This window comes from Salminus brasiliensis, chromosome 18, assembly GCF_030463535.1.
Source record: "Salminus brasiliensis chromosome 18, fSalBra1.hap2, whole genome shotgun sequence".
NCBI lineage: Eukaryota > Metazoa > Chordata > Actinopteri > Characiformes > Bryconidae > Salminus > Salminus brasiliensis.
The window spans coordinates 28,631,231-28,653,601 of NC_132895.1; the positions used below are offsets into that span (position 1 = coordinate 28,631,231).

The 22,371-nt window shown below is 46.1% G+C and overlaps 1 protein-coding gene across 2 annotated transcripts; it reads right to left on the reverse strand.

The window, feature by feature from the left end:
- Window positions 1–1,180: 1,180 nt before the first annotated feature.
- lhfpl2a (LHFPL tetraspan subfamily member 2a) lies at window positions 1,181–17,740 on the reverse strand. 2 transcript variants are annotated; one of them, XM_072661428.1, is made up of 4 exons: window positions 17,591–17,740; window positions 9,112–9,273; window positions 8,566–8,987; window positions 1,181–2,565 (listed from the first exon to the last, which is right to left on the reverse strand). In XM_072661428.1, exons 3-4 carry the CDS (start codon window positions 8,984–8,986, stop codon window positions 2,309–2,311), a joined length of 678 nt encoding a protein of 225 aa, XP_072517529.1. In that variant the 5' UTR covers window position 8,987; window positions 9,112–9,273; window positions 17,591–17,740; the 3' UTR covers window positions 1,181–2,308. The 2 variants fall into 2 exon arrangements, with proteins under 2 accessions (XP_072517529.1, XP_072517530.1); XM_072661429.1 differs by lacking the exon at window positions 17,591–17,740 and adding an exon at window positions 13,632–13,945.
- Between the last annotated feature and the right edge of the window lie 4,631 nt (window positions 17,741–22,371).

Sequence of the window (22,371 nt, forward strand, 5' to 3'; positions counted from 1 at the left end):
AAAACAGCACAGCAGGTTATTAAGAAAGTTCTCTGAGTTGACTACACAACAGGACAGGATACCTCCAAACTGGCACTTTAACACACTTCATTTTTACGACATCTGTCACAATTCTGCCCATGGCTTTCTCCGCTTTATCTTGTCTACATCTGATGGCACGCTATACCTGACAGGTGTCTGATGAACTCCTCCTGTAAAGTAAACGCAACCTTGTGTGAACTTGTCGGCTTCGTTTTTATCCTAATCGCAACCTGATCATATCACTGCCCCCCACACCCCACCCTTCCAGATCAGTGTTGACCCAAATGTATTGTGAACATTTTGCTGTAATTTGGCCTGTTCACACATGCGATTTTAATCCGGATTGTAACTGGATCTACCTTTGCCTAGATTCTGTTTACACCAGTCATTAAAATGCGCTCCCAGTGTGACCAGATCCGAAGATCTGAAGCACACCAACATGTACATCATTACCGTTGTACTGGAACAGTGGGGGTTCTACAACACGGTGGAACAATAGAGGGTTCTCGCATTCCCGCAACAGCTCTTTCAAATGCTGTGTTCAGCCACAGTCATTTTTGCTTGTATTAATGTTTTTTTTAACAGACGTATTCCTGCTTGCCTGACGGAATCCGATCACGGAAAACGGATCACATTCTGTTTGCAATTGTGTTAAACGTGGACAAGATCCATCTCTGACCGCCTACGAATGTGGTTGGGATGATCCGATCATAATCCAATCATATCGCCTGATCACCAAATATGCAGGTTAGTGGCAGATGTGAATAGGCCCATTGTGTTCTTTAATTAAAGCCAGATAAACTCATTAACCTGAAGTGAAGCATCTGTTTTCAGCCATGAGTTCCACCTTTAAGAGGACTTTTGAGCTATGAGGCTAATGTAGCTAACTACCTCCCTCAGTCCTGCTCTCCTGGCCCCACATCTCCCTGTCACTGCTGGGTCTGTTTTTCTTCTTTGTGTGTGTGTGTGTGTGTGTGTGTGTATGAGTGTGTTCACAGTGATTGACACAGGATGTGAGTCACACTTGGACCCTCTCCCTTTCAGTGACACACACACTTCTCTTCGCTCTGGATGGAGAGCGTTCCTGTAAGCCCTAGGGGTGGGGGGTGAGAGAGCGAGAGAGAGAGTAGGGTAGAGAGCGATGCAGTGGACAGTCAGCACAGTTTCATCAGGTTTATTTATTTGGCAGAGTGACGGCATTACAGCTGCTGATTACACACCCACACATACATACTTACACACACAGACACACACACACACACACATGCACACACACAGACTTAGTCTCAGGAATAGCACATGGGGCTCCAAGACTCATCGGGTCAACTGACCCTGCCCACCTCTTCCCCCTTTTCACCCTCCTCGTCCTCCTCATCTATCCAGTGTCGTCCTGCAGTTCCGGGTGAGACTCAGTGGGAGCTCGGCGGTCAGTTTTCCCAGAGGAGGTTCTGTGATGTGTATGTGTGTGACCTGGCTGACCGGAGGATCTGTGTAGTTTCCACAGCTCTGTGTGAAGCAACCGCACAGAATAGGGTTCAAGACCCGGAGTCTGGAATCCAGTTTGAATGGTCTTTTGTGATTGGCTGAACCCGGGCCTCCTCGGCAGTCCTGTGGCAGTATTCTAATTCACGTCATGCTGGTTGGGCTTGCTAATAAACACAACCACAAACCCCAGCACTACCACCAGCAAGTCTCTCTGTATGTCTACATCACACAACCTCACCTGTAAGACCAAGCCAGCTCCAGTAGCGCTTCCATGGAGTTTGGTGGACGAACTGACCCTGGACCAGCACCAGAGTAGAAAAAAAGGGAGGGAAGGGCAGGGGAAGAGCTTTTTTTTCTTTTTCACTGAGATAGTGGTTTTATGGTTTCAGCACCTTTTAAATGCCTAAGAGCATCAGTTCTCAAAGCTCCAACTGAGATGTTCCTCTCCATCTTTTCAACACAATCATCATCATCATTATCATCATGTACAGTATATACACACATATTTACAATTCATTAAAGTGTAAGGAGCACAGCTGGTTCCGTAAAGGAACACCAGGTGAAAATGTTTTTTGATAAAAAAAAAGGATTAGAAAAGAAAAAGCTCCAGTAAAAAAACAGGAAGCTTTGGCACCTCTGATTTCTCCCACATTACAACACAAAGTCTTGGAGTCAGCTTTAGTGGTAAAAAAGGCTGCTGTCCGATAAACAAGACCCAGGGACACAAGTTCCGCATGTCTGTCTATCTATCTATCTATTTCTCTCACTCTGTCACTTCTCTCTTTCTCTCTCTCTCTCTCTCTCATAGCAGGCAGATGAGGCTCTTCCCCTCCTCGATCTCCTCTTGCACTTTATCGCTGGACGTGGCGATCTCGGCCTGTGCAGAGAACACGGCGCAGATGAAGGTGAGGACGGTGCCGCCCAGTGCTGTGTAGAAGGCCCAGCCCATGGAGCACAGCCCCAGCTTGTAGGGAGAGGCGTCCAGGCCGCAGTACAGCTGCACCTTATCCGAACCCCAACCAGCAGGGTACAGCATCAGACCCAGGATCAGAAACAGACCTGCAAAGAGAAAGGGAGAGAGAAATTATTAAATGACAAATCAGTTCCACAAGATTCTTCTCATGGACAGTTTGATTCAATGGCCAGCGATCTTCAGTCATATGGTTTCTAAGGGCGACTGGTTGCATGTTTCAGGTCCCCAGTGTCCTACACTACTGTGCAACCTGCTGTAGGCTGTACTATGAGCTGTACTATGAGTATGCTGTCTGGCTATAGTTTTCTGGTCTCAGTCTCCTCTTGGTTTTAGGGTAAGCAGGACTGCTTTAGATCCACAGCAGACTGGTCTTCAGGATTTGCTGCTCCTCACCTAGTTTTATAACAGGAGTGGAGACCACCCGATAAACGGCACATGCAACCCCTGCCCCCCTTCCCCGACCATGAGGTGAACCGTCCTGTAAAAACAGGAAGAGGAGGCCGGAGGGGCTTTCCCCTCACTGACTGCTCGCCTTACTTCCTGCGTGTCAGAGGATGCACGAGAGGCCAATTCCTGTGGAGCCACGGTCCACTTTAACAGTTTACTGACCCTTGAGATAAACATACAGTCATACACTCACACACAGCAATGTTTATGAATGCTCTGTGTCCCCAGAACAACTGATAAAAATCAGCATTTATTTTTTGATTACATTTATTTTTTATTTATTTGACTTTAGCTTTTAGCTAAATTTGGCCACATCTTTACAAAAATTACCACAAAAATTGTCTTTAAAAAATGCCAGAAAAACATTAGGGAAACACAGAGGAAACACTGAAAAAAAATATTAATAAACCCCTAGAAAGACACTGGGAAAATGGCAGGAAAACACTGGAAAAACACTGTGAAAACAAACACTGAGGAAACACTGATAACACCCATATAAACCAATGAGAAAACACCAGGAAAACACTAAGAAAACATTGCAAAAACACAAGGAAAACAAACACTGCAGAAACACCGGGGAAACAATTGTAAAACATACAAAGACAACAATGATAAACCACTACAAACACACTGAGAAGACACCAGGAAAATCCTGGGAAAACACTTGGGAGACTCTATAAAAACCTAGCAGAGAGAACACCAGGAACACACTTAGAAGATACCAGGAAAACACTGGGAAACACCAGGAAAACATTGAGAACACCAGGCACAGGAAATTAGGAAAACTCTGACAAATAACTGGGAATACCCTATGAAAGTGCCAATTATACACCGGAAAAACACTCCCACACATACTGGGAGAAACTGAGGAAATAACTGAGAATACCTAAGGGATACACCAGTAAGACACTGGTAAAATACCAGGCAACACTGGAAACGGAGAAAGAATACAGTGAAAACATTCAGGAAACACTGGGAAAACATTGGACACAAATGGATAACGCTGAGAAAACACAGGGGAAAGATCTGGATTACATCAAGAATATAACCTGAGAAAAAAGGGGAAAAAACAAACCAGGGAAAAATGGAAACACTAAGAAAACCACAAAAAACACATGATGAGGAACCATCAGAAAAGACCAAGCAGACACAGGAAAAACACCTGGAGCTGGGAAACCCACAGAGGAAACGCATCCCCACAACACGATGCTGCCACCACCATACTTCACTGCTGGGTCTTTGCTATGGAATGGGCAGTGTGTGTGTGTGTGTGTGTGTGTGTGTGTGTGTGTGTTTGTGTGTGTGCGCACCTCTCTGTCTGCCCTGTTCCAGACTTCACCAGGAGATGAAAAACAGAACAGTGTGTGGAAACTGCAACTTTACTCTCCCTCTCTCACTCTGTGTGTGCAAGTCTCTCTCTCCCTCCCTCTTTCCCTCTCTCTCTGAATATCGTATTAGACGCGGAAATGAAAACTGGGTCATAAATTTTTTCCACATGTAGCCGAGCTGCCGACTGAACGGAGGACTGGTTTTAATGCAGTTTACACACACAAACACACACACACACACACACACACACATAAGGTTCCTAAACACTAGAGCTGGGAGGTATTGCCAACATACATACACACCCACACAAACAGCTTGTCTAGTCTCTGTAGAGAAGTACTGGCAATAGAATAGGATAAACATGAACTTATTGGCACCATGCCTAATGTCAAGCATGGGTTAGAGGGGTATAAAGCCCCCCAGCACTGAGCTGTGAAGCAGTGGAACTGTGTTTGCTGAGTTGGGTAGCTGAGTCGGGGATGAGGTGGGGTGGTGATCATACAACATTCGCACCTCACTAACGCGCTTGTCACCTAATGCAACCAAAACCTCAAATCTAGTAGAAAGCCATCCCTGGACAATAGAGACAGCTATTTCAACAAAGCAGCATAAACTCCCTTGAATCAGCAGGTGTCCCAATACTTTTGTCCATTTAGTGCATGTATATATTTTTTCCTATATATTTTTATTGATTAATGTTAGTAATTGTGTGTGTGTGTGTTAAGGTTAGAGAACAGTAAAGTGACACTAGTGGTTTTGTTAGACTGATGGGGTGCAGGGGATAAAAAAAACAGAGAAATCAGAATACACACACACACACACACACACACAGCTGTGCTTCAGTGAATCACTGTGAATTCACTGCTCCGGGTGAATCAGGCTGAGGTTTATTTGGACACGCCCGTTTATAAGCGCAGAGAGCCAATACTCCAGCTGTGACTCACCACGGCCCTGAAAGTCCAATCACGCGCCTGCGGCCAACTCACGGGTCAGAGGTCAGCTGTGTGGGTGCAGAGGGATGTCGTCCTTTGCTACCAATCCCGGAGCGAAACCTTTCCGGTTACAGAAAGAGTTCGAGGGAAATTCTGATTTACCGCTATTGATAAACACTGTTCAACATATCCGGCCTTTGGTACATGTTCTAGATAACAGTCATACGGTCTCAGAAACCACATAAGCAGATCTGCCAGTGTAAGCCTTCATTACTTCTTATCTACATTAGCCTCATAGCTTCAGTGCTGATTGGTGAAATATGATCAACCTACATTAATCCACCACATTTAGAGAGGTGGAGGCTGTTGTTTTGAACCCATGATTCAACTTTATGGTCTATATTAATATTTCTTTCCATTAAATATTTCCCTGTTAATAAAAAAATGTCTGTCCATGGTCAATACAGGGATGTGTAGAGTTTTCCAGAACGTGTAAAAGCAGACTGAGCACTGTGAAACACATTCAGTTATGTAAGGCCTGGTGTGCTGTAAATCTGGGATGCTGAAACTAGACAGTAGAAAGAGGAAAGTTCTAGCATTCTACAACTCTTAGTGTGTGTGTGTGTGTGTGTGTGTAAATGACGACACTCGTTCCAGCGTTGGGACAAAGTTTTCCATTACCAGGCTGGACATCTGGTGTTATCAGAAACTGGGGTGAAAAAGAAACCAAGAAAACACTCACACACAAAACATTGGAAAATACACTCTACAAACTAACACAGACACCCTGCTAGACAATGTGACCCTGCAGTGGGAGCACCAGATTCATCAGAGACTTTTCCAGATCCATCAGAGACCGCCCCAGATCCATCAAAAGACCTCTCTGGATCCATTGGAGGCCCCTCCAAATTGCTCGGAAATCGCTCCAAAACCATTAGAGGACAGCAGCGATCACTCCAGATCCATCAACGGTTGCACAAGATCCAGACCTCTCTGGATCCATTGAAGACCACTCCAGATTAATCAGAGACCCCCCCCTAGATCATCAATGACCGCCCTCAGATTTCCCAGGGACCATTAGAGATCACTCCAGACCTCACTGGATTCTTTAGAGTGTGCCCCAGATCAATCACCTCTTCTGATACCACTCCAGATTAATCAGAGACCCCCTAGACCAGTGAGAGGACTCTCCAGATCCATCAAAGGTTGCTCAAGATCCAGACCTCTCCGGATCCATCAGAGACCTTTTCAGAGCCATCAACGACCTCTCTGGAGCCTTTATAGACCTCCCCAGATTATTCACCTCTTCAGATCCATCAGAAGTCTCTCCAGATCAAATCAAAGACCGTTCCAGATCCAGACCTGTCTGGATTCATTGGAGACCGCTCCAGATTCAGAGGTCACTGCAGATCAACCAGAAGACTCTCTAGATTCATCAAAGGTTGCTCAAGATCCAGACCTCTCTGGATCCACCAAAAGGCCTCTCTTGGAGGCCACTCCAGATTTGTCGGAAATCACTTCAAAAGCATTAGAGGACTCTCTTGATTAGCAGATCCCTCCAGATTCACCAGAAACCTTTCTAGATAAATCAAAAGCTGCTCAAGATCCAGACGGCTCCGGATCTTAACTTCAGTGCACCTCTCTAGATTCATCACCTCTGTAGGTCCATCAATGACCTCCCTCAGATTTGCCAGGGACCATCAGAGATCACTCTAGACCTCACTGGATCCTTTAGAGCCTGGCCCAGATCAAACACCACTTCAGATCCCATCAAAGACCGCTCCATATCCAGACCACTCCATATCCATTGTGGACTCTCCAGATTCAGCAGAGATCACCCCAGATCCTTCAGAGATCCGGCTATCGCTCCAGATCTATCAGAGACCTTTCCAGATCCAATACAGACTTCTTCAGGTCCATCAGAGACCACCCAGAGGTTTCTTTCAAGTGACTCATGGAATCTGAATAAGTGACATGACATGCTTTCCAATGAGTTTGATTATCTGCAAAGTTCTCAGTAGGGGTTTCTGTATTGTTGTAGCTGAGACCAGAATAATTACTTCCTCTGAGAGAGAGAGGGGAGCACGAAGAACAGAAAACCAAGAGAGGCAGAAACTAAACAAAACAAAGCCAAACAGAAGAGTGAAGTCAGCCTCTGCTTTTTAAACACTTCTGCTCTAAATTATTCAGTATCCAGCCCAGAGTTCTGCAGTTGTGAGGAACTGAACATACAGTGACCGAAAGGAGCAAAGGTCAAAGCTCAACCTCCCCTACCACCCCTCCTCATTACTGCCTAACCCCCTAACATCCCCCCCATCACCACCCCCACCCCAAGCCAGTCTTAGTCTGGTGGAACATTTTGGAGAAACAGAGGGAAGAGCCAAAATGAGCTCACCTCCTCATGTGACTCTCTTTCTCCGCAGTCACACACACACACACACACGCACTGAGAAAAGCCCACATGGAGTTGACACAAGAGTGGAAATATTTTCATGGGGTTTGCGTTGCCATAGAGATAGTCATGTGTTTGACCCTAGTCTGAGTGCTGTGACCTCAATGAGGTCATAAGTCTTTAGTGATTCGGGGTCTAAAGGGGTCCATACACACACACGTGCACACTCAGTTCACTGATCTGGTAAATGTTTAAAGTGATGAGTCAATATGACTCTACAAACACTTCTCTCCCCCCCCCACCTCTATCCCACCCTTGCTGGGGTACAGGCTCCTATTGCTTGCTAACTACATTAGTCTTGTATCTCAAATGCTAACTGGTGGGGTGTAAGCGTCCATTATTTGTTAGCGACATTAGCTTCATCGATCCAGTGCTGATTGGTGGGTTATGAATATCCATTACTTGATAGCTCTATTAGTCTCATAGCTCCAGTGCTAATTGGTGGAGTTTAAGCCTATGTAGCACCAGTGCTAACTAGTGGGTGTGAGTTTCAATCACTTCTTAATTATAACAAGCACAGCTGCTAATCGGTGGGGTATCATTTTTCACTGCTTTTTAGCTGCATTAGCTTCATAGCTCCAGTGCTATTTGGTGGGGTGTAAGTTTCCACTGCTTGTTTATTTATATTAGCTTCACAGCTAGAGTGATAATTGGTGAGGTGTAAACTTCCAGTGATTGGTAGCTTCATTAGCTCCATAACTTCACTTCTAATTGGTGAAGCATAATCTTCTATTACTTGTTATCTACATTAGCCTTGTAGCTCCAATGTTGTCCAACTGGTGGGGCAAACGCTTTCATTTCTCGTTAGCTACATTGCTAGCAACATTTAGCCTTATTTTTTAGGGGGGGGGTTAAACTACTGTTTTAACTCAAAAGATGGAATTCTGTTCAGGAGAAGGTGTGTGTTTGTGTGCTTGCATGTGTACCTGCGATGGCCTGCAGTAGTCCACACACGTTGAAGATGCTCTTCTTCATGATGCTCTGAAAGCACATGGTGAAGACAGAGATGAAGGCAACAGCGCAGAGCAGAAGGATTCCCGCCGCCAGGAAGATGGAGGCAGCCTGCCAGAAGCCGCTGGCGATTTCGCCGAAGTGGACGGCGTACGGCCCGCATAGCACGCCGCGCCGCAGCTGGGGCAGTCGGATGCAGCGCCCGTACAGGCCCAGTGTGGGGCGGTACGCCTCCCCCGCTGCTGGTGCCCCGTGTGAGGAGATGACTGTGTCGGGCGTTCGCGGGAATCCCACCAGCCAATCGGTGCTCATGAAGGCGATGAGCTCACTGAAGGCCGCCACGATGCTGAGAAGAGTCCAGAGCATGGAGCGGCACGTCACGATCACGTGACACATGCTGAGGGTGGAGGGGTCAAGAAGAGAAAACACACACAAATATGAAAAACTGTTCTTTGAAGTGTGTGTGTGTGTGTGTGTGTATGTGTGTGTGTGTGTGTGTGTGTTTGCGTTATGTGTCTTACTTTAACAGTGAAACCAATTCTCACGGTGGAGAGAATCGCGACTTCCCTCTCTCTCTTTCCTCTGTCTGTGGTCCGGTCGCACGCCCACTCACTGCCTTTCCACTCTCTTCTTTCTCCTGTCTACATCCTATAGAAGGAGAGGCACCATCTCGCCCACTGCTCCTACAGAGACAGAGAGAGAGAGAGAGAGAGAGAGAGAGAGAGAGAGAGAGAGAAAGAACATCTGGTTCATATAAAAGGACCAAATTTTACACACTGGACAGACTGGCAAGGTGTGTGTGTGTGTGTGTGTGTGTGTCTCTGTGTGTCTCTGTGTGTCTTTAATTTTCTTCCATCCCACACTGACCACAGGTCAGCCTGCAGCTGATAACAATGTTTATCCCTGCTTTGTTCTCACACACACACACACAAATACACGAATACACACACACACACACACTCTGATTAGTGGTCTCAGGTTGCCTCTAAAGCTCTGTAATCTTTTTAACCCAGAGGCCCCGCGTAGACAGCAGAAAAGACAGTGAAAGGGACAGCGGCATAGACAGCAGAAGAGGACAGCAGCATGGACGGCAACATGGACAGTGGATTAAGTGGCGGAACAGACATCCTCTGTTACAGTGCTGTATGTATAGTGTAGTGTATAAGGCGTTGTGTACAGTGTCACATAGGCTGGTGTATGCAGTGTTATATACAATATTGTATACAGAGTTGTATAAGGAGGTGTATACATGTAAAACATTTATTTGATGTACTTGTATATTGTGGTGTATATGGTGTCATTAGTGATTATTAGTGATGTATGTGGGATGTATATGGTACAGTATACAGTGGTGTATATGGTGTTGTATAGGTTGCTGTATGCAGTGTTATATACAGGGATGTATTTGGTGGTGTATACAGTGCTGTATACTGTGACGTATATGATGCGTCAAATACGCATCATTTGAAGTGTCAAATACGCTGCTGTTTATGGTGTTTTACTTACTGTTGTACATGGTGTCATATACAGGTATCATAAATGGTGGTATATAGGGTATCATATATATATGATGGGGAATACAGTGGTGTATGAGCTGGTATATGCAGTGTTGGATACAGTGTTGTATACCGTGATGTTTACGCTGGAGTATAGGCTGGTGCACACAGTATCAAATAGGCTAGTGTATACAGTGTTGTAGGTTGTGGTGTACACGCTGGCATACAGGCTGGTGTATGCAGTGTGGTATACAGTGGTGTACATGGTGATCTATAGTGGTGTATACAGTTTTATAGATGGTGGCGTATACAGTGCTCTTTACAGTGTTGTACATAGTCCTTGAGTGCAGCTTAGGGTCCGGTTCTGTTCATATCAAGTGTTTCTGTCTGACAGCTTTCAACAGGATGATTAAACTAGTGATGTGTGTCCACAGCTGTGGAAAATCAACGGGTGGACAGGCGCACACACTCTCAGACACTCACACACACACTCCTATAGAGAGAGAGAGAGAGAGAGAGAGAGAGAGAGAGAGAGTGCAGTGTATCTGAATTCTCTCAGGGGTTATCTGCAGGTCAGTGTGTATCATGGATCGACTATTAACCCACGAAAGCAAGACAGACACCAGGATGTAATTAAGGGAGCAAATACACACACACACACACACACACACACACACATGCTTTAGGATGGAGACACACACACACAGCTGTAGATTACAGGGCTGCTCTGCAGGGTGGGTGGAAATCTGATCTGTCTGTGTGCTGTTTTGTTTGCGCACGTGTGCATGCTTGTGTGTGTGTGTGTGTGTGTGTGTGTGTCTCCGTGGCTCAGCAGGACTGTTCTTGCTTTTTTTCTTGTGTTTTTAAGGGGGAGTTATCACTGAGGGGTGTCTCTGTTCTGGTGTGTGTGTGTGTGTGTGTGTGTGTGTGTGTGTGTGCACGCTCACGTAAATTGTACTGCAAGCTATGAGCTCATTAATTACATTAAAAGTGATGTAACAGCTTGGCGCGAGAGGAAGACAGAGCAAGAGAGCGCGAGAGTAAGAATAAAAGAAAGAGAGTAAGTGTATATTAAGTGTATGGTGAGGATATAGAAGTGTATAGAAATATAAACGTATTGTTAGTGTACATAAATGTGTCGTCTCCCTACGTGTGCAAAAGTGTCTACTGGGTGTATAGAAGTGTAATTGATGTATATAAGAGTATACAAGTGTACTGAAGTGTATAATGGGGGTATACAAGTGTACTGAAGTTTATAGTGGGTGTATACAAGTGTACTGAAGTGTGTAGTGGGTGTGTACAAGTGTACTGAAGTGTATAGTGTGTGAATAGAATTGTGCTGAAGTGTGTAGTGGGTGTATACAGGTTTACTGAAGTGTATAGTGTGTGTTTGTGTGTGTAGAAGTATATACAAGTATACATAAGTGTAGATTGGGTGTATACAAGTTTGATTAAGTGTTTAGTGGGTGAATAGAAGTTTATAGAAGTGTATAGTGAGTGAATAGAATTGCGTTGAAGTGTAAAGTAGGTTTACAGAAGTGTAAAGTGGGTGAATAGAAGTTTATTGAAGTGTGCTGAAGTCTTTAGTGGGTGAATTGCCAGAAGTGTATAGTGGGTGTACAGCAGTGTAGAGTGGGTGTAGAGTAGGTACAGAAGTGTGTGTGTGTGTGTGTGTGTCTGTATTTGTGTTTGTCTCCAACATTAATCTGAAACACAGCAAAAACAGACTCACACACATAATCTCACAGGGAATAATAACAAACTGCTTAAAAAACAGCTGTACTGAATGAAGTGGAGGAAATCCTGATTATACAAACACGGACAATAGTCAATGTCTCTATCTCGCGCGCACACACACACACACACACACATACACAATACTGCTTTCTTTCACAACTCCAAACACTGAACTAATTTCTAACAGACACCCTTCAGCCTCTATATGACTGAACATGTTTATAGACAACAGACAGTCATACTAAACATGCTTCAGGAGAGTGTGTGTGATGATTAAGGCATGCAGTTAGCACATGCTAATTGGTGGGATATATATCCATTACTTGTTTGCTACATTAGCCTTGTAGCTCCAGCTTTTTAGGAAAGAAGCACCAAAAATGTCTTGGTTTGTGTGTGTGTGTCTGTAATCCACGGAATGACCACCTGATCCAATTAACCAGCTGTTTCACTGCAGGTAGAGTCAGTAACACTGTGGGAAAAACACGTCCAATCACACACACTGTCTGTCCAATCACACACATCACCTTTATAAACTTACACTGTCCACCTGACCAATCACCTACACCGTCTGTTCTATTTACACACATGACCTGTCCAATCTCACAGTGTGCACCTGTCCAATCACATACACCACCTGACCTATCTCATACATCATCTGTCCAATCACATACACCATATGTATAATCTTACACTGTTTACCTGTCCAATCACAGACCTTGCCTGTCCAATCACACATTGCCCACTTGTTCAAACACACACCCACCACAAGAGCAATCACACACAGCACCTGTCCAATCACAAATATCGCCTGTATAAATCACACACTGTCCAATCCCATCCCACACTGCCTGTTCAATCAAACACCCGCCTGTTCAATCAGATAAACTGTCTATGTAATGACACTGTCCATCTGTCCAATCAGTCATCTGATTAAAGTATGATGGATCTTGGCCTCACTGAGCTACTGGTCAGAGACGAGTCCGCTTATCTATCAGATCTGCAAAGCAGCGTCTAACTGACCTAAGATTAACTCCAGTGAGAATACACAACTTGGTGAACACACTCCAAAGGAGGTAAAAGGATGGCTGGTGTCCAGTCCACAGTGGTCCAAGTTCATCCCTGGACATTAGCAGCGGTTGCTAGGTATGATTCACATTCACCAAAACAGGAGTAAGAAAGCAGCTCTAACTTTGGGTCAGTCTCTTTCTCTCTCTCTCTCTCTCTCTCTCTCTTTCTCTCATTATCTGCACACTAAAGTTCAGAGCAGATGACCGTTACAGGAACTCATTAACCCCCTCGGTGCCTCCGACCAGGAAACGCTAACAATACAGTCACCACGGATACGCAAGAGGAATGTGGAGAGACACAAAGCTGGGAAGAAACGGAAATCCACTAAAGGGACAGATACAGTGTGTTTTCCCTTGCAGCCGGTGTATTTCACTGAGCAGCTCTAAATGGAGGAGGAGCTAAATCCAAACACCCGTCCGTCACAGAAACAGCCAATCGGAAAAGGGGTGAGGAATCACAGGAACATTTTAGGCTATGCTGCTAATGACTAATGCATTACATCAGCACACACACACACACACACACTGACCAATACATTACATCAACAGACACATTCATTACAGCAGCCCAGCTGTTGCGGCAGATTTCAATGGCAGTGATTTGGCCGCCCCCAGGACCAACAGTCTTTGTAGCCCCACCATCTCCCACCCTGCAGACCATTAGTCCAGCTAAAAAAACAACCCACTTTCACCCTAAGCAGAAACAGAAGTCCACACATCTGGATCCAGAGTGGCAGTTACCTCATTCAGTGTGGAGAGAAAGCTCCAGCTCAGGCTCTTCAAGCTCTTCAGGCTCATCCAGTGCGGAGAATTTTAGCTTGGACTCTTTAACTACCAGCTCTACCACCTCTACAAAGTCCTCTAGAAGTTAGCCACAGATGTTATAGAAGTTCTTCTATTTCACAAGTACAAGATTTCACAAGATCCCGAACTCTAGATGTAGACCCTCAGGGCTGCTATCTGTACAGAACAGCTGAGGAGCAAGAAAAAGGACCTTGAAACATTCCTGGGAGAAATTCTGTCTCCATGTCCTGAAGCTCTGCTCCTTCCTTCTCCACAGCGCCACGCTGAATGAGTCCAGCAGCCTCAGCGCCACGCTGAATGAGTCCAGCAGCCTGAAGGAGCTTCCCTCCCCCCTCCCTCTACATCTAACTCCACCTCCAAACCTTCAGAGCTGTAAGGGGCACCCCAGGCCCTGCCCACCTGACAGGGGCTCCGCCCCTCTGGCAGGAGTCCATCTTTCAGCTCTGAATGTAGGTTACAACAACACAGAGTTGGGAAGCCCCTCCTGATCTCTCATCATTTCTTTCAATTAGGTTATTACACCATCATCTCAAGGGGAGTCACAATTGCAGGCAAACAAATAACAATAACCCAATAACCTCAACCCCTTGTTGTCTTCCTAACACCTGCTGGACATTAACCTGACCTGTCCATCACAACCTGATGAGAAGCTCCTGAGCTGCTGACCCCTGCATGCAGATTTGCATGTTTGAGAAAGCAGGTCAAGTTTAGAGGCCCTGACACGGACTGTCAACCTCATAATCCAGCCGTATAACTCCAGGGAGCTCTCGCTGACCCCTGAGAGGCTGTAAGAAGGAACAAGCTTAGTGTCTGACAGGTCTGAGGATGGAGACACAGCACAGGCCACCACTTCAAAGAGTCGGGAGAGGAGAGGTCACCGACCTGGCGGCAGCAACACAACAAACCGTAAACGTTACGGCCGCTTTGGACTGAGAGCAGAGGCGGGGCCTTTCATCCTCCCTGGCTGACAGGCAGATGAATGGTCTTTCACTCCTCCTCCATTCTGTGCAACGCAGAGGCACTCACTACATCACCACACTAGTGTAAACAACACTACATGTCCAAATGTTTGTGGACACCCCTTATTAATGAGTGCATTTGAGTATACTTTGAGTTGCACCCACAACTTGTCTGCTCCCTGTAGACAAGCACTGCCAATGGAATAGGACTCTCTGGAGCACATAAACGTGCCTAATGCCAGGATCTAGAGGGGTACAAAGCCCCCCAACATTGAGCTGTGGAGCAGTGGAACTGGGTTCTCTAGAATGATGGTGGTCCATTCAATACTTTTGGGATGAGTTGGGGATGAGGTGGGGTGGTGATCATCCAACATTCAGACCTCAGTAACACTCGCATCACTGAATTCAATCAAATCCTTACAGCAATGCTCCAAAATCTAGTGGAAAGCCATCAGTGGACAGTAGCGACTCCAACAAAAGCAGGAGAAAATCTTTTTTGGGAGAAACAATGAGTAAGCAGGTGTCCCAGAAATTTTGTTCTTTGTCCTATGACTACACGATCACTACACTGTCACTGAACTATTGCTAAAATCTCAACATACTCTCACTAACCTATCATTGTTCTCTTACAAACCCATTACTAGACTCTCACTAAACCATCACTATCATTGTACTCCCTCTAAACCACTGCTATAACATCACCAAACACTCACTTATCAATAAACTCACTCACTTATTCTCACTATACTCTCACCTAGCTTTCACTACACTTCCACTAAAACATCACTAAATTCTCACTATACTCTCACCTAGCTATCACTACTTTCACAATATACTCTCACCCAGCTATCACTACTTTCACTACACTATGACTAAATTCTCACTATACTCTCACCCAGCTATCACTATTTGTACTACACTATCACTAAATTTACACTATACTCTCACCCAGCTATCACTACTTTCACCCAGCTATCACTACTTTCACTACACTATGACTAAATTCTCACTATACTCTCACCCAGCTATCACTATTTGTACTACACTATCACTAAATTTACACTATACTCTCACCCAGCTATCACTACTTTCACCCAGCTATCACTACTTTCACTACACTATGACTAAATTCACACTATACTCTCACCCAGCTATCACTACTTTCACAATATACTTTCACCCAGCTATCAGTACTTTCACTACACTATGACTAAATTCACACTATCACTATTTTCACTAAACTATACTCTCACCCAGCTATCACTACTTTCACTACACTATGACTAAATTCACACTATACTCTCACCCAGCTATCACTACTTTCACAATATACTTTCACCCAGCTATCAGTACTTTCACTACACTATGACTAAATTCACGCTATCACTATTTTCACTAAACTATACTCTCACCCAGCTATCACTACTTTCACTAAACCATCACTAAATTCTCACTATACTCTCACCCAGTTATCACTACTTTCACTAAACTCACACTGTGCTTTCACTTGTAGCTTTCTCCTGTGTGAAAATTTGTGAGAGCTGAAACATGTTAATAATGTAGAGGAGCTCCATGGAATCTGCTTCTGAGAGACAGAGGCCATCTGGATCCCAAGGTCATTCTAAGCCTTTTGAATGAACACACTGAAAGGCGAAAGCTGCAAAAGAAAGAAAGCTGCCCTGAGAGCAGTAAATTACACTGTGCTGCGGTCAAACAATGTCATCTTATTTGAAATATATGAAGAAGAGGATATCAAAAGAACGCAATGACCCAAACAAACCAATAAATCTAACACAAACCACAGTGATTCAGATGCTTCTGGGTTTAGACTGAAGGTGTAGTGGTGCAGTCAGAGGTGGCACCAGTACACAAGTCCTAGACTTAAGGTTTAGCTTAATAAATACTTGGCTGTTTCTGCTTTTCGCATAAACACCAGTTTATCTGACACCTTTGTAAGATGAGTTGGTGATGAGAGGCAGAACTAATCGTCCAACACTGATGTTCTCACTCATGGGGCTGAATACAATCAAATCTTCCTCACTGCCATGTTGCAACATCGAGCATGGAGCCTTCCCAGAAGAGAAAAGGCTGGTACTGCAACAAAGAGGGCAAACTCCCGGCTAATACACATGATTGAATTCACACAGCTGTTTGTGAGGATCTGCTGGTGTGTGTGTGTGTGTGTGTGTGTGTGAGTGTGCAATAACAGGACATCTATTTCTGTGGCTTTGCTATGTGTATTATTTTAGTTTTCCTCTCTGCAGGTGGACATCAATAGTTTCCCTCTCACACACATGCCCCCACACACACACACACACACACACACACACACATCAGCAGATCCTCATAAACAGCTCACCAGCGGATGCTGTGCACTGGGGAGAGGGGGTTAGGGGGGGTCTGCAGCCAGGATGGGAGACAATAGAGGGGGGGGAGTCAGTAAGTGGAGGTGGGGGTGATTTTGGATGAGGCTGTGTTTCCTCAGGTGACTCTGTACAGCAGCTCACCAGACTCAATGGACTCAATAGCTACAGTGGCTTTGTAGATACAGTGCTAATTGAAGGGGTATAAGCGACCTATACTTGTTAGCTATATTAGCTTTGTAGATACAGTGCTAATTAAAGGGGTATAAGCCTCCTATACTTTTTAGCTACATTAGCTTTGTAGCTCCTTATTAATTGAAGGGCCATCACCTTCCTCTATGTGTTAGCTACATTAGCTTTGTAGCTCTCTTGCTAATTAGCGCTTTGATATGAGCTCACGTTGCTCATTAGCTACATTAGCCTTGTAACGTCAGGGCTAATTAGTGTGGTATAATGCTGCTTTGGTACCTTTGGGATCAATTACACAACATAGACCATCACTCTAATGCTTTAAATCTGAGCAGAGTCACATGTCATTATGAAGCATCTGCCACATCACACAGTGTCCACTCACCTGTCCAGGTGAGGACTGCGAGGGGAGGAGAGTCCTGCCGTTTCCTCGACGGTCCGTCAAACAGAAGTGTCTCTCTCTCTCTCTCTTTTTTCTTTCTTTCTTTCTTTCTTTCTCTCTCTCTCACCCGCTTGCTCGCTCACTCATTCACTCAGCGTCTGCAGGGAAACAAGAGAGCGGTCAGGGTCCAGCACTGGTCAAATTCACGAACGAGTCAGTTTGTTTCAACAGATTCTTTCCAGCCATTTGCTCAAACTGATTCAGCAACTCTCTGAAAAAAGAGACTGGAAGGTGGCCAGGAATCAGGCTTCACTGAGGGGCGGTCAGCGATTCCCCTCAGAGTAACCACGCGTGCATGTACACACACACACACACACACACACACACACACACATGCACCAGATAAAGAAGAAAAGCACACATATACAGACAAAGAAAGAGAGAGAGAGAGGGAGCAAACGAGCAAGCGAGAGAGAAAGTTCTCCATCTGTTCCTCAGCAGGACTCTAATGAGAGGCATCTGAGAGTACTCACATAAAAGACACACGTACAAACACACACACACACACCGCAGTGCTACTTGGGCAGTTCAGTATTTCTTATCGAGTGTGTGAGGAATGTGAGGCTGTGTGTGAACTCAGGAAAACATAAACATAAAACACTAAGGTCAAACCTTTTATATTCATCTAGCAAAGTAAAGTGAGTCCGACACACTCTCAACTGCAAAATCAGAGACAGTCCAGTCCGGTCCGGCCCGAGGACTGACCGTACAGACAGAGACAGTGAGGCAGACTGATGATCACTTTCACTCAGATGATCATTCCCTTAATCCCCTCAGACACTCCACTTAGCCAGGGGTCCCCTCAATCCCCCCTTACCTGGGCTCTCTACATGGACACTCTGCTCTGCACCCTCAGACCCTCCACTCGCCCCCCTCAAACACTCTGCTCTGCACCCTCAGATCCTCCAATAATACCTCGTAGACCCTCTTCTAATCTCCTTCAGACTTTCTGCATGGATCTCTTGGGTCCTCTGATCAGACTCTCTGTGTAAACTCTCCACTCAGGACCCCAGCGAGGACCCCTCGCTCCCTCTGCTCAGACACCTAGGAACCTCCGTTCAAACCCCTGAGACCTTCTGCCAGGATTCCTTGGCTTCTCTGCTCAGACCCTCAGATCAGATCCCCCTGGACTCCTCACTTCATGTGACATTAGCATTTCAGCTCAGAGCTACACACACACACACACACACACACACACACACACACACAAACACACACACACACACACACCACATACTGCTCTGTCTGCAGTTCCAGCAGATTGTTAGTGTTTTACAGCTGCCTCTGACCTCTGACCTCATCATCAACCGGCTCCTTCCTGCCCAGTGCACAGTGAAGTGGGCAGAGTGAGAGTGTGTGTGTGTGTGTGTGTGTGTGTGAGAGAGGGAGAGAGAGGGGGGGGGGGCTGAGATGGCCCTCAGTCTGTAACTGCTCACCAACAGAGAGGAAATGTAGCATAGCACAAAGCTGAGGACCCAGAGGGGAGAACTACAATCTATAGGAGGCTGATTACGTATAATCACACTTAAACACTTGCGAACACACACACACACACACACACACACACACAGACACAACATAAAAGGAGCAGTGCTTACACACTCATGCACCTAGTAAGGTTACAGTGTAACATGCTGCCATAGTGACAGACAAGGCCCAAAAAATGCTGGGACACTGAGGAACTGCTCCTGTGTGGAGGAGACGAGGATTTTCCGTTAGTGACCACAACACAGTGGCCGGTGGCGTGGCCTGGGCAACCACTGGAAAACAACCAGGGAAACACCTTCTTCACGGTGAGCAGGCATGCCATTTTATGCAGTTAGCACTGTGCTAATTAGTGGGGTATACCATTCCTGTTACGTCTTAGCTACATTAGCCTTGTTGTTCCAGTGTAAAAACTGTATAAACCAAAGCTCCAAACGCCAAACATGAAGGCTACATTTGGAGTGGGGTGTCCTGGGGCGGGGGGTTGATTGTTTGCCAAACTCGGTGGGTGTGCGCGAGCACGTGGGTGTGCGCGTGCTCGGCAGGCAGCCGAGCCCATGGCGGTAAATAAACAGTTAAGTGCTGCATTTGAGCTTTGGGCCCCTCGTTTGCATACAGCTGTGGGCCCTGGGCCCTCAGGGCCTCTCCAGTCCGGCCAATCAGAGGCCACAAAATAGCAGCTTAAGGTCTGCTGCCACGGCAACCAGGCCCAAGCAGAGGGGAGCGGTGAGTGAGACTGCTGGGTTTATCTCTGGAGCTCCATTGTTCTTGTAACTGACTGCAGCTTTCCATTAAGAAAGCAAAAAGCTCTGCCAAGAAATGACTTGTGCTGGACGGAGCTTCTGCGCTGCGGCCAAGTCGTCATTTCAGAGCAGCAGCAGCACACAGAACGCAGGATACTGAGCATCAAATCACAAGCACAAATTACAGCCAGTCTGTGAAAGTGGTAAAGTGTTTCATTAACTTAATTAAAACACAGAACCTGACACTATATAGGACTGGCTTGGGAGGGGTTTACACTACGCAGGACTGGTTCTGCATGGGTTTACACTCTAGAGGACCGGTTTGCTGGAGATTTGCTCTCTACAGTACCAGTTGGCTGGAGATTCACACACTTCAGGACTGGTTCTACATGAGTTTACACTCTACAGGACCAATTCTGCATGGGTATACACTCTATCGGACTGGTTTACCCCGGGTTCACACTCTACAGGACCAGTTTGCCAAAGTTTTTCACTCTACAGACCTGTTTCTGCATGGGTCTACACTCTACAAGACTGGTTTACATCTGGTTTACACTCTACAGGATCTGCTCAAGGCGGGTTTACACTCTACAGGATCTACTCGAGGCTGGTTTACACTCTACAGGATCTACTCAAGGCTGGTTTACACTCTACAGGATCTACTCGAGGCTGGTTTACACTCTACAGGATCTACTCGAGGCTGGTTTACACTCTACAGGATCTGCGCAAGGCTGGTTTACACTCTACAGGATCTGCTCAAAGCTGGTTTACACTCTACAGGATCTACTCGAGGCTGGTTTACACTCTACAGGATCTGCTTGAGGCTGGTTTACACTCTACAGGATCTGCTCGAGGCTGGTTTACACTCTACAGGATCTGCTCGAGGCTGGTTAACTCTCCATAAGACCAGCTTGGAAAGGGTTTACAGCTCTAACAATTGTCTTTTGTTGTGAGAAGAGAGTCTGAGATTCTAGACCTCCTTCCAGAAAGAGCTTTTCAGATTAATAATGCAGGAAAAACGACAGTCCTGCTGCACACCGCTCCCCCCCCAGGGAGTTGCTACAGTTCTCAGTCCAAGACCGAAAAGCACTGTTAAATGTTCCAGCAGAGCTGAGTGTGGGGGTGAATGGTTAGTGTGGGTGGGGGGTGGTATTGGGGTCACTGTCAGCTCTGCAAATGTCTTATTCTGCTTGAGGAGCCTAGGGTGCTCCACAGGAACACACCCTGCTGATCTCAGAGGTCTCTCAGACACACACACACAACCAGAAACCTGTGTTTTCCTATAATTCCCTAAAATCCCTGTATTCATCAGTGTAAGAAGACACACACACATAGACGTAGACTGACTCAGACACAAAAAAAGGATAAAAGACGAAGGTAGAATGTGACTACAGGCTGGACAGCCACACTGATGAGGAGATTTAACAGAGATACACAAAGGAGATTTAATGAAGGGCATTAGAAGGGTTGGGCGGTTGTAGTCTGGGGGGTTTGTGGGGATGGTGCTGGGGAGCTCATAGTGCAGTCACAGAGCTTGGCTTTTGGGTCTTGGCAGTCAGGGTGCATTGTCTGGGTTTTAGGGTGCAGCCTTGGGGCATTAGGCTCAGGGCATCAGAGTTTCAGACGGGTTCCGGTTCAGGATTTGAGGGGGGGTAGGCTGAGGGGGTGCAGCTCTGTGCTGCTGCTGTTGAGCCGGCAGAGAGACGGCTGGTTTTAATTGAATCAAACTTGTTTCTCTCGAATGGAAAACTCCATCACGTAATGTGACCCAGTTACAGCCACTCGTCTCTCAGCAGAACCGGCCACATCCAGATCCTGTCAGCCTCACTGCTCACATTTCCAGTTCTGTTACTGTGGACACTCGCCTGACTCCTGAACAACTCGCCAGACATCCAGTTTCACCAACACAGTCAGAGCTGGACTGTGGGTACTTAAAAACCCTTGATCTTTAGAGAACTCTAACCATACACACACAGCTCATATGAGCGGAGTGGAGTGGAGGCTCGTGGCATTTGTTCACTACTCTGAACTAAACAGTGACTCGGCTGACCGACACGCGTGCCATTAAACTGTGTGGTCTAAGCGCCTGAAATAGAGGCCTGAAAATCATGGACAGTTCGAGAGCAGATTTTGGGCCTCTTCGCTTTCAGACCACACAGCCTGCAGGTCTCGCAGTCGTCACATGTGCAGCAGCAGCAGGGGGAGAAGGAGAAGAAGGAGGAGGAGGAGGAGGAAGGCAGCCCCAATTTTTCCATCCTTTCATACCGCAGCTTGCAGTTCTGCTTTGAGAGAGAGAGAGGGAAAAAAACAGCAACATGAAAGAGCCTCTCTTTCTGAACTAACGGCTTTCCTACTTGGCGCCCCGCGTGAGGAAAAGAGCGAGTTCCTCCCGAGCTGAGCCGGAGCTCTCCGCAGCCTGTAATGAGCCGACTGTTTTATTCCGCTGTTTTTATGATCCGAGCGAGAGTCCGCCCTAAACCCCTCCAGTGCCGGACA

What these genes read in the sequence shown, in the direction of transcription:
- lhfpl2a (XM_072661428.1), bottom strand. Translation starts at nt 8,986, where the DNA reads ATGTGTCACGTGATCGTGACGTGCCGCTCCATGCTCTGGACTCTTCTC. An exon ending in ACTACTGCAGGCCATCGCAG is followed by an intron (nt 2,566 to 8,565) that starts GTACACATGCAA and finishes TTCTCTTTGCAG; the next exon opens with GTCTGTTTCTGATCCTGGGT.